At 36.7% G+C, this 12,379-nt stretch overlaps 1 protein-coding gene across 7 annotated transcripts in view; it reads left to right on the top strand.

Moving 5' to 3' along the window:
* The window catches only part of LOC132598656 (DExH-box ATP-dependent RNA helicase DExH7, chloroplastic), a 28,722-nt gene that overhangs the window by 10,467 nt on the left and 5,876 nt on the right, over window positions 1-12,379 (top strand). For all 7 annotated transcript variants that reach the window (XR_009566627.1, XR_009566628.1, XM_060311653.1 and 4 more), the window contains exons 14-29: window positions 212-269; window positions 437-502; window positions 2,985-3,067; window positions 3,181-3,364; window positions 3,698-3,844; window positions 3,943-4,044; window positions 4,554-4,706; window positions 6,185-6,289; window positions 7,220-7,360; window positions 7,470-7,559; window positions 7,666-7,722; window positions 9,090-9,173; window positions 9,502-9,600; window positions 9,676-9,816; window positions 11,136-11,206; window positions 12,009-12,078. Coding sequence is in view for 5 of the 7 variants with exons in the window: in XM_060311653.1 (XP_060167636.1) it covers window positions 212-269; window positions 437-502; window positions 2,985-3,067; window positions 3,181-3,364; window positions 3,698-3,844; window positions 3,943-4,044; window positions 4,554-4,706; window positions 6,185-6,289; window positions 7,220-7,360; window positions 7,470-7,559; window positions 7,666-7,722; window positions 9,090-9,173; window positions 9,502-9,600; window positions 9,676-9,816; window positions 11,136-11,206; window positions 12,009-12,078 (1,651 nt within the window). In the remaining 2 variants the exon portion in view is untranslated. The remainder of the gene's footprint in view (window positions 1-211; window positions 270-436; window positions 503-2,984; window positions 3,068-3,180; window positions 3,365-3,697; window positions 3,845-3,942; window positions 4,045-4,553; window positions 4,707-6,184; window positions 6,290-7,219; window positions 7,361-7,469; window positions 7,560-7,665; window positions 7,723-9,089; window positions 9,174-9,501; window positions 9,601-9,675; window positions 9,817-11,135; window positions 11,207-12,008; window positions 12,079-12,379) is intronic.

Raw genomic sequence — 12,379 nt, 5'->3', positions numbered from 1 at the left:
AGGACATAGGAATCTCACATCAGTGGTCTACCTAGAACAAGTATCCTTTTATATTCGTGCTTTAAAAACTATAATTATAATTGATATTGAAGTATGATAATGATTATGTTTTCTCTTGTTATTATTATATCAAAACATATGATAATGATTCTGTTTTCTCTTGTTATTATTATATCAAAACATCTTTTATTAATTTTTTATCCTCTTTTAGGAATGAGAGAACAAAGCTCCTCTTTTGTACAACTGGCATTCTTTTGAGAATGTTTTCAGTAAGTCACCCACTAATTATTGCATGCTTACTGACTGCAGTGTTCTGCGTTTTGAATTTGTTTGTCATAATAACATACTTTGCCCAGTTTACATTTTTTTTTCTTTTAACAGAATGTCAAAATATTAGCTAATATCTTTTGGTGCTGTTAAATGTATTATTTTGCAGGGAAATAAAAACTTGGCTGGTTTTAGTCATATCATTGTTGATGAAGTGCATGAGAGGTCACTTCTGGTGAGTTTTTTGTGCACTGCATGACATGTGTTAATGAATTGTGGCGATCAAGTATATTCAATTGTTAATTAATTGCGACTACTCGCTTATCATATTGATCGGGCTATCAAAAGATTATCCACATGAATATGAAGGCATGTTGTTTAAATTTTCTTGTGCTGATCTGATGACATTAGTAGGTACCTACTAATGGTGGTCGACTAGATATAGACCATTGTTGTTCGGGTGGTTACGAGTTTGAGGAAAGAGGAGAGGATAAACCAGGAAAATGCATGACAGTCTCAACTAGTATCCATCATGATAATTGCTTACGTCCATACTAAATCATGCTTCTTTCTGTTTCTGATACCTACTAATGGTGGTCGACTAGATGTAGACCATTGTTGTTCGGTTGGTTACGAGTTTGAGGACAGAGGAGAGGATAAACCAGGAAAATGCATGACAGTCTCAACTAGTATCCATCATGATAATTGCTTACGTCCATACTAAATCATGGTCCTTTCTGTTTCTGATAAGGTAGATAACTTTTTTTTTTTTGATAAAATATCTCGTATACAAGCAAATACCAAAAGGTCGAGAACCTACTGGAGAATATGATCTCCCCAAAAGACACCCATTTTTTACAAATTGGAACCTCATGGGTGCATTGAGAGAGGAGAAAAATGAGAGAGTAATAAAAGAGACAAGACACGAGTGACGAGTGACTATTCTCTTTTGAATGCTCTCGTATTTCTTTCTTTTCATAAGACCCACACAAGTGCTGGTGGGGCAACGTATCATGCCCTTTGTCTTCTCCACTTCGAAAGGCCAATTAAGTAGGCCTCCTTCACTGGATTCGATTGTCGCCCATTGCATCTCGAACCATCTTATGATCTCTCACCATAGGCAAGTTGCCACCTAAAAATGCTAGAGCTGTTCATGTCTTCGCTCGTTTTTTGCACATAAAACGTGAGCTGACATCTGTAATTTTTCTTTCTTGCTGCAAACTGAGTAAAAATTGCATACCTTTCTGGGCGGCCGTGAATCCAAACTGACGACTGCAGGAAACCTGATCCATACTGACTATAGGAGCATTCGATGATATGATTTTATGAAGTACCATACTTGTATGTATAGATGACTGGGTGACTTTTTTAGAGAACGATATTCCGATCCAGGTGTTGCTACTTTTTAGTCTACTTTTTGCGTGGTTGCCGGCAAGGGGTGTGATCTTGACAGCGGAAAGCCTGAGAAAGAGGAGGATCACTTCTTTTAGTTGGTGTTTTATGTGCAAAGACTCGGGCGAAGATGTAGACCACTTACTATTGCATTGTAAAGTGGCTAGCTGGTTATGGCGGGTGGTCCTTAAGTTGTTTCGATTGCAATGGGTGACAACCGGGCACAGTGAAGGAGGCTTTGCAAAGTTGGACGCACATGAGGGGGAAGAAGTACAAGGGCATGGAAGGTGGACCCTTTAGCAATTATGTGGGTTATTTGGAAGGAGAGAAATAGGAGGGTATTTGAAGGGGTGGAACGAGATTTTGTAAAATTGCAAAGTACTCTTTTGTCTCTAGTTTCCTTTTGGTGCACTTATGAGTTCCCTGTTTGTATAGAGGATTGGATCTCTTCTGTTTAGAACCATTTTTGGGGTGTAGGTTCTCTTCTCTTAGGGATACGGCTTGTATACGGGGTTACCCTTTTGTTAATAAGATTATTTACATTTCAAAAAAAAAATGACTTACCTTGTTTTAAAAAGCATACTCAGAATTACTAACTTGACAAATTTGGAAGAACTGCACATGGCTATGAATTCTGTAAAGAAGTAATCAAATGACTTATACTTCGTTGGGCATTATGAGAATTGGAAAAATGACCGTTCGCTGCTGCATATTCTTTCAGAAGCACTTCCATTTTTTTCATTTGGTTGGTGTACTACAGGTGCTATTGCTGCCAAATTTAGGCACACAGAGAAGCTGCTTCCTGACTGAGCGACCTGTTTCTTACTAGACTCCATGACAGTCTGACTCAGACATCAGCGAGATGCTTATACTCCTTGTTGTTTCTGAAAATATAGCTTTGATGTCACACTCTTCGTTCTGCAAATTGTTGCAGCTATAGGCAAATGCTGAATCCTCTTGCTGGACACCCCATGATATGCCCTTTATTCTAGTAACGGAAAGGATGACTTTCTTTCTCGTCTTTTGTCACATTCATTTAATTCTGAAATCCTGACTCCTGTGTCTATAGTAGTTGGGTGCCATTATTCTCATCTGCTTGGAGAGATAAGCTATGGTTCATTTTCATTTTCATGAGAACCTCTTTTTATCCGCTCACTACTCACTAGATGACTAGGACCGTCAAACTGAAGAGGGAAATAACACTTGCTTTCCGTGGTCTACTTTTATATACTAGCAATATCTGGTTCTTCCTCTTTTTTTGTTGTATATTAATGGATAAATTTGGAAACTAGTTGGAATAAACACTAACCTCTTTGAAAAAACAGGGTGATTTTCTGCTCATTGTCTTGAAGAGTCTCATCCAGAAGCAATCTGCCCTTGGTACGGCAAAACTGAAAGTTATACTCATGTATGGTTTGATTTCGTTTATCAATATCTTGCAGCCATTATCTTGTTCTGTGTCCTTTTTATATTTATGAGCATTCATGGAGGAATTTATTCTTTATTTTACACATTATTTAGGTCTGCGACAGTAGATTCACATTTGTTTTCTCATTACTTTGGTGACTGCCCTGTACTTACTGCTCAAGGCCGAACACATCCTGTTTCAACTTACTTTCTTGAGGATATTTATGAGAGTATCAATTACCGCCTTGCATCTGATTCTCCTGCTTCTTTGAGCTATGGGACATCTACTAGGGAAAAGGTATTTCTGTTTACCTGCCTTGATTGATATTTTAGATGGACTCAAAATTTGAAATTGTCTTTCTTTTCCTGATAATGCTCTCGTTGGCATTCCTGGCTTCTGCTTTGGAACTGTCTTAAAGTCTTCATACCAGTCTTTACTTTTAGCTGAACTCATTTCTGATCAAAATCAATTATTAGTTAAGGAATAGATCCTGAGAAACCATCATGAGTGCTCTGGTATTGGCTTACAGTTGAAGTAGATCTTCCTGTTATTGACTTGAAGTTCAGTATGCTAGCTTTTTGTTTATGTAGCTCGAGAGCTTCTTATATCTTTCCAATTGGATGACTGCAGAATGCTCCTATTGGCAATCATAGGGGGAAGAAGAACCTTGTTCTCTCTGCATGGGGTGATGAATCGTTGCTGTCTGAAGAATACACAAATCCCTATTATGATCCCAGTAATTATGAAAACTACAGTGGACAAACTCAAAAAAATTTGGTAATTGTTTCTTAAAAGTGCCTCTTCACTGATGCTAATTAAGATCATTAAAACTTTACTGATAGAATACTGTGATGAACCATCTCTCACTATCTCAGAGGAAATTGAATGAAGACATTATTGATTATGATCTTCTCGAAGACCTGGTATGCTACATTGATGAAACATACCCGGAGGGTGCTATACTGGTTTTCTTACCGGTAAGTTCATAAATTTAACACTTAGGGTGTGTTCGGTGTGAAGGAATTTTTTTTCCATGGAAGATGTTTTCCAGGAAAATAAGTGGGTTTCTTACTTATTTTCTTGTGTTCGGTACGTAAGCAAAAAATATTATTCTAAAAGAATTTGTATATAATCTAGACAAATACTATGGGAGGTGGGGGTGGGGGTAGGGTGGTGGGGATGGGGGCTACGTGGGTGGAGGTGAAGACGAGGTGTGTTGGAGGGTGGAGAAGACACAATCAAGGTGGAATGCCGCTTGTGGAACTTGTTTTCCCTACTTCCACTATACAAGTCGTTTTTCTCATTTTTAAGGGACTTGTTTTCCTAGAGAAAATGTTTTCCAAAATTTTTGACCAATCGAACATGGGGAAATTGGTAATTGTCCTCCATACGGAGCACACCCTTAATTGTGTTTTGATTTTCTCTCTCGAAGTTTTATGGCTGCATAGAAAAGGAAAATTGACTTGTGAATTGTATTCTGCTGAAGGGGGTTGCAGAAATACATACCTTACTCGATAGACTGTCTGTCTCCTTCCAGTTTAGTGGACAGTCTTCTGAATGGATTCTTCCTTTGCATTCTTCTGTAGCATCTGAGGATCAGAAAAAAGTGTTTATGAGACCTCCAGAAAACATCCGTAAGGTAATGTTTTCTATTCAATCTTATGTTCTTTTGTTATAGACGATTATGCTATCTGATTCCACCGTATGCATCTTATCATCTTGAATTTGGGTTCTTTTCCCCATGTGTTTTTTTTTTTTTTTTGTCTTTCATGTGTTGGTTGTACAGTGTTTTGTGTTATTAGTTTGCATCATTGTCTGAACACAAGCAAATCAAGTAGTTACTCTCTCAAGGCTAAATGCTTACTTTCTTCATTTAGCTGGTGTAAACTAACTCTTGTAACTAGCATTGAACACTTTTTGAGTTTTGCCAGCTCTTTAGCAGCTTAATTTATTTTTGTATCAGAGCTGACAACTCCTCACTTTTGTAACTTTTTGCATCTTCTTGATGCCAGCAATGAATTTTACTTCATCCCAAAAATAATAATATTAGAAGATGGGAAATTGCTGTTTCCCTCTGCAGTGCAGGAGTTTTTGTTGATGATTTTTCAGCAATGATTTGCCCCTAAAAAATGCTTAAATGGAACATATGTTTGGGCTTGCAAATTGCCTTTCACCAGAATAAGCAATTGGATCTCCTTTTGCTATTACACATACCAACTAGAAGGGTTATGAAGTCTATAGACTCTTAGCTGAGACAGAAACTTCCTCTCTCTACATTTCCTCTCATTGACCATGCAAGTTAATGCTCCAGTTGCTCTTGCAAATCTGTCACCATAGATCTTGTACTGATTGTTAATACCCAAGATTCACATTCTTTAATTAAACCTGTACGATGAAGCAACAAGCTTACTGTATTCATCCTCGCAGCTACTACTTTTCAGCTTTCGTTGGTGATTGCCATTCAATTTGCATCGAAACCCTTTTCCACTGACATAATTCATGTATAATCTCAAATGATATGATTGGCACATTTATCGTCTGCTTGTGTGACTGGCACCTGAAATGCTGACTGGCACCTGAAGTGCCACATGATATAATAGACTTCAATTTACTCTGCTTGACATCCATGCCATCCTTCTATTGTTACTATTACTTATCTTCATAGAGAGCCAAGAAAGGCCAACCTTTCCTGATGTTGTTTAGGATGAAGAACTGTGTCAGGAAATTTTGAAGGGTCTCAAAATGATGTGTAAGGTCCCTTAAAAATTGGAAGTTAGTACTTAAATTTGAATCTGAAAGCTGCACCAGCGAGTTTCTTCTCGAGAGTCATTCAGCAAGAACACATTTGCAACCTTGTCTTGCATGATAATGAAGAATGGAAGGGTCCAACATGGGAACAAGGTTATTTTGTCTTATTGCAGATAATGCAGAAAATCATCATATCTGTCTAGATATGCATGCTCATCATTTACTCCATGTTGGACCATATTCAACTTCAATTGATAGTTGTACGTGGAATCTGAGCTTCTCAGTCTTCACCAGATTTTGCCTACTTTCAAGTGATTCATTCATTTGCTTATTGTTTCTGTACTTGTCTTGGTAATTTACCTCTTTCAGGTTATAATAGCTACAAATATTGCAGAGACTAGCATAACCATAGATGATGTGGTTTATGTGGTTGACTGTGGAAAGCACAAAGAAAATCGCTATAATCCGAAGAAGGTTGGTTTTCTGCTCTCTTTCATAGAAAATAACAAGGCTGATTATCTGAGAGGAATGTTGTCTCAACAAAAAAATGCAGCTTATGTTGCATGTTTGCTGTTCTGGACTATAATAATTAATATAAAAGCCCCCCCCCCCCCCCCCCCCCCAAACACACACACACACGAAAAAACAAATGGCTTCATGCTTCCACATGAATTATATCTAACAGTTGAAATATTTCATTTCATCTACTTTTTTTAGATTTTTCAAGTTCTGACTCGTTATACAAGTGTTACGACTACTCTATCTACATAATGGCTGCTGCCTAGCGGTACTTCTATAAAGTGTGCATGGAGTCATTTTCATTCTTAAGTTTGCTCTGTCATATTTAGATTTTGGTGTGTGAATTAGAAATTGGCTGCAAAGAGCATAGCGATTTGGATAGAAAAATATTTGTCCACAGATGGCTATGACTAGGTCTAGAAGCATCATCATCAGAGAAGTTTCAGCTCACACATGTATTGTCATCTCTGTTAGGTAAAATAAAAGCTCAAATAGATATATTTCTTTGGAAACTGGTTAGCCAATGAAGTGGTTTTGACAACATCGAAACCAGAGAGAGGACAAAATTGTATTTTTGCTTGATGATGAGGTTAAGGCATGATGACTCTTGTATATCATCTGGTTATCTAAATTGGGCTTTCAGTTTTGAATAAGTGAAAGGTCTTGGTCCTTTATCATGCAATATATAATCAGCCTGCTAGGCTTTTCTGGATCCAGCCATGGGCTTCTGATTGCTGAGCTTCTAAATGACATGATTTACTTGTTGTTGGGACCTCTGCTTTTATGTGTTTCGTTTAAAGATATGTCAATTCTCTTTGCCTTTTGTCTTCAGAGTCTGGTTCACCAGTAATCATGTTTGCTATTGTGTAAACTTCTTGATTTTAGAAATTGTCGAGCATGGTTGAAGATTGGATATCTCAAGCTAATGCAAGGCAACGTCGAGGCAGAGCTGGACGTGTAAAGCCAGGAATCTGCTTTTGTCTCTATACTTCTTACCGATATGAGAAGCTCATGCGGCCTTACCAGGTACAGGGTATTAGTGGTTTTTTCTCGTTATTCTATCTAGTAGTTCTGTTCTTCGTTTCGGATAATCCTCTCTCTTACATTAGACTGATGTTTAGTTTGACCTTGGTAGATCCCGGAGATGTTGCGGATGCCGTTGGTAGAATTGTGCTTACAAATCAAATTGCTATCACTTGGAAGCATAAAGCTATTTTTGTCTATGGTGATTTTATCTTCTTTTTATTTTAATTTTATTCTGATGCAATTTATGTATTTTGTTCTATGGGTTCTCTAATTCATTTTTATCTTCCCAAACTGTGTCTTGTTAGGCTCTTGAACCTCCGAAGGATGAGGCTATTATGTCAGCAATTTCTTTGTTGTATGAGGTATACCCCGTGGAAGTTAATCTGTCTTTTTGTTTCTTAGCATCAAGATTTGCATATGTTATGATAACAGCATCATCAGTCAACGGCAGGATAGGGAAGTTGAGCTACTCTTCCAGGAAGAATAATTTATAAAAAATGTTGATGAAATATCTAAGAAGAAATTTAAATCCTTCACTTGGGAGATCTATTTACATAAAATATTTCTTTTCTAGTGTTGTGGTGTTTACACACCCTTTGGTCTTTAAACAATAGAGTCTTCACATGGGAGATCTGTTTACATAAAATATTTCTTTTAGTGTTGTGGGTTTTACACCTTTGGTATTTAAACAATAAAGTCTTCACATGGGAGATCTATTTACATAACATACTCCCTCCGTTTGAATTTATATGAACCCATTTGACTGGGCACGACATTTAAGAAAGAGGGAAGACTTTTGAAACTTGTGGTCAAAATAAGCCTTGAAAATTTGTGTGGCTGTAAATCATTCATAAAGTGAATTTGTTTCCAAATTAGGAAAGAGGTCACTCATTTTGGCACGGACTAAAAAGGAAATAGGTTCAAACAAATTGAAACAAAGGGAGTATATCTTTTCTAGTGTTATGGTTTTTACATACCCTTTGGTCTCTTTCATTGAGAGCGTGTAGTTACCTAATATTTTTGTCCCTCTGTCTCAGTTCATATGACACTTTCTCTATAATTGAAGCGTCCTAAACATTTGAAGACTATCCATTTCTAGACAACATTCTCAACTTTCAAGAATTCAAAATCATGAAACTAATCACTTTTTAAACTTCAATGCGATGTTCTCTCTATCAAATTAACTTCAGAACTAGTACTAGTATTTTTTCTTTCTACTATCACTACTATGAAGTAAATGCTCATGTTAGCATGTTAGTTCTTTATATAATCACATGTCTTCATATAAAATGGGATGGGTGTGTAAGGTATTAGGGTGTGTAAGGTATCAGGACCCATACACTCTACGAGGTCTTTTGTAATTTGAGACATCTGCTGTTGTTTCATAAATGGACTTTGATATAAGTTTCTACTATGCTTCATTTGTATTGAGGTATATATTTGTCATGTCTTTGGATGGTTCCATTTCTGTGGTACCATTGATAATGTTCATGCAAGATGGTATGCTGTCTTGCATAGCTTGGTTTGTTAAATGCAGTGCACTTGCACTTGTTTGTTTCCTAAATTTTCTTTTATACACATTCTTTCTTCTTATGTATATAAAAAGTACATTCCTGCCTTTCCATGTAAAAGGTGCTAAATCGCAATACTGTTTGTCGCATGAAGTGCCAGTTGAACTGCACGGTGCTGTGCTTTATGGTGATAATCTCATAGTTCAATTCATGTCCAGGTTGGTGCTGTTGAAGGGGATGAAGAGTTAACTCCTCTCGGGTATCATTTGGCGAGACTTCCTGTTGATGTGTTGGTGGGAAAGGTATTTATGTAATTATCCCCTTTCTTCAACATCTTATATATTTCCCGTTACAACTCTAATTCACAAACTTTTTTTCGAAAAGGTAAATGATTCTTTTTAATTTTTTTTAATTAAGGATTTCTCAAAAAAATAAAAAATAAAAAATAATGATGGAGAAATCTCTTGTATACAAGCAGAATACTAAAAAGTAGAGAATTTACCAAAAAATATGATTCTCTACAAGTGACAATTTTCAATATGAATTAAAATTTCATTGGTGTTCCAATTGTCTGGCTCTTGAGCTTTGTTGACCACTATTGTCTTATATTTTTCAAATGTGGAACTGTAGATACTGTTATATGGTGGAGTATTTGGCTGCTTGTCACCAATTCTATCTATTTCAGCCTTCCTGAGTTACAAGTCTCCATTTGTTTATCCAAAAGATGAGGTTTGTATCTTCAACGCTTAGAAGCTTCATTGATGTCTATATAGAATTTAATTACGTATTGACATGCATATGCAGAGGCAAAATGTTGAAAGAGCCAAGTTGGCACTTTTGGGTGATAAACTTGGCTGTGAAACTGACTCTGGCAGTGGTAACTGGCAATCTGACCATCTCCTAATGATGGTAGCGTATAAAAAGTGGGAGAAAATTTTGCGGGAGGTCAGTGATTTACTAACTTGCAACCGCTTATAAAATAACTGTGTATATTTTTTGATGACTGAGAAATCCCAAGAGCAGTGAACATGGTATGAATCTGGGTTGATATTAAGCCGGTTCCTCTATCCTTCCCCACTTAAATACCAGGCTTTTGTTTGTGACAATGTTCTAACCCTGCCGCAAAAATTAAAAGCTTTCCCCTGGGGCATTAGCCTATTAGTAAAGAGTGTAGCTTGTGATGTGTGGGTTCGAACCCTGCCACAAAAGGAGCCTGGTATTTAAATTGAGAAGCGTAGAGGGGTGTGTTATTCCCCGAGTTTCAAACTTTGCGCCTTTAGTCCTAGGAAATTTCTCGATTATTAAAGAAAGGAAGAACTAATTGAAAGTTTAGGTGTGAGTTGGCTTTTGCAATGGAAAACCTATGAATAATCATGATACTTTTGTTAGGGCTTGGTTCTTAGCATCTATAGCAAGTATTACTACCTCCATCCCAGACAGATTTGTTGTCCTTCCAATTTCTTGTCAATTTCAAAACTTGTGTCCACTCCTTCATTTTATATGACACAAGGTGTGGGGGATCCACTTATTACTCTTAGTGCAACTTTTTTCTCTTTTTTATTTCACAGAAATTGCAAAGTCATCATATAACCAACTGGTAAATAACTCATGATTTTCAACTCTGCTCCATATTTGTGCTGAGTCAGACCAAGGCTACTATTGTAGAGGATCAAAGGAGTAGTTATTTTGTTGCTTCAGATTGTTAATTATTAGTGAGCTGATTTCCAACTGTCATATATAAGAAGCAGATCACTGCTGGTAAGGGTGAACCATGACCTGATTTTAATCTTGAATAATTTGGCTAAACAGCTTCTCTCTATCTATGGCTACTCAATGTTTACCACACTCCACAGAGATTTACCAAAGAATATTGCTTCTGCTCCCTTTTTTTTTTGTTTTTTTGTTGTTTTTTTGCTTCTTCTGTTGGGTGCTCCTTTGACAACAGACCAAACAATAATGTATTTTGTAGAACGTGCATATTTTCTCCAGTGGAATTGTGACGTTCATTGTTAGTCGAATAAGAATAGTAGAGCCCTTGCGGATCAGATAGGCCGTTATTCCATGAGCGGACACTCAGTCTATTGATAAAATGCTTCAATGTATTTTAACACTTTTTACCTGTAAAAAAGTTAATTTACAACAACAACAACAACATACCAAGAAGTGTGAAAAAAAAAAAGGAAGAAGTTATTTACGAACGTTTAATTTAGGCATTGTCATTTTTTAAGCAACGCTACTGATGCAGTTCATTTTCATTCTGGCAGAATGGAGTCAAAGCAGCAAAGCAGTTTTGCAGCTCATATTTCTTAAGCAGTTCTGTCATGTATATGATAAGGTGTAATTTTTATTCCATACTAAATACATCCCTTGTTATTGATCATCCCTCATTATGCTGTGAATTTAACCGTTATAATATCAATGTAAAGCTTCTCTAACAAAGGAAAAATATCACTTTATCAAAAAACAAAGAAAGAATATTCTGTAGTCCCTGGGGTACTATTTCCTACTCTGGAATGCCTGACTAATTTGGAAGGATATCATGTAGCTCAATTTTTTTGTAATTCAAAAGTGATGGTGGTGTTTTATGCCTTGGGGCTGTAGAATGGATTCAACTAATGGGATTATGGTTGTCATTGTCCACATTTTTATACTTGAAAGGAAGCCAATACCTGATCCTTAATCCATTTCTGAAGTGAGAACCGGTAAGAATAAATTGCATATATAAGATGGGGTTAAACATGTTATGAGCAAATGTGCAGGATAATAGGGAGAAAACCAAAACCTCCTCCCCAGCAAAGAGCACTTCTTAATCCAGAATAGTCTTTACCACCATCAGCATACACTACCTACCCGAATTATTTTTCACATAGCCTCCCAGAACTACTTTCACCATCACCATTTATCATAGTGATCATTGGCACCAATCTACATGTTGAACTTATAATGATCCTTGAAAAAGTCCATGGAGGACAATAAGCAACAAACTCTGAATAGGATATACACCTGTGGTTTGCGAAGTTTAGCTCTTCCTGAATAAGCCACTGAGCTGTGAGAATTATGCCTCCTTTTCCTGGTTACCTCCTTTTTGAGACCTCAAATTGTTTTTCCAACTGCTAATACATGTCTTATTGTGCCAGAGACATGAGAATACAATTTGGAACATTACTAGCTGACATTGGACTCATCAACCTCCCAAAGAAGTCGGAGGTACTTTTATTTCTAAGATGCCTATTTATCAAGTATGCATTATTAATGTTATGACTTGTGAGTTGCATTCTCATCCTTTAAATTGGATGGTAATAATTTAGTGAAGTTAATATATAAAATTGAACTATGAATTACCTGTTTTTTCTGGATATTTACAATGACGGGAACAATAAAAACACGGCTAGAGGTATCTCGAGGACAATGTTAGACCAGGTTTACTTCAAAAAAGGTTAGGATGTTAAGGATCTGAGGAACTGCAGTTGTATGTGTATTCCTAGACAACTCATTGTGGACTCTTTAA

Source organism: Lycium barbarum, chromosome 6 (assembly GCF_019175385.1).
Source record: "Lycium barbarum isolate Lr01 chromosome 6, ASM1917538v2, whole genome shotgun sequence".
Classification (NCBI taxonomy): domain Eukaryota; kingdom Viridiplantae; phylum Streptophyta; class Magnoliopsida; order Solanales; family Solanaceae; genus Lycium; species Lycium barbarum.
The sequence above is the reverse complement of the archived record's forward strand: the minus strand, read 5'-3'. Positions and strand labels throughout refer to the sequence as shown.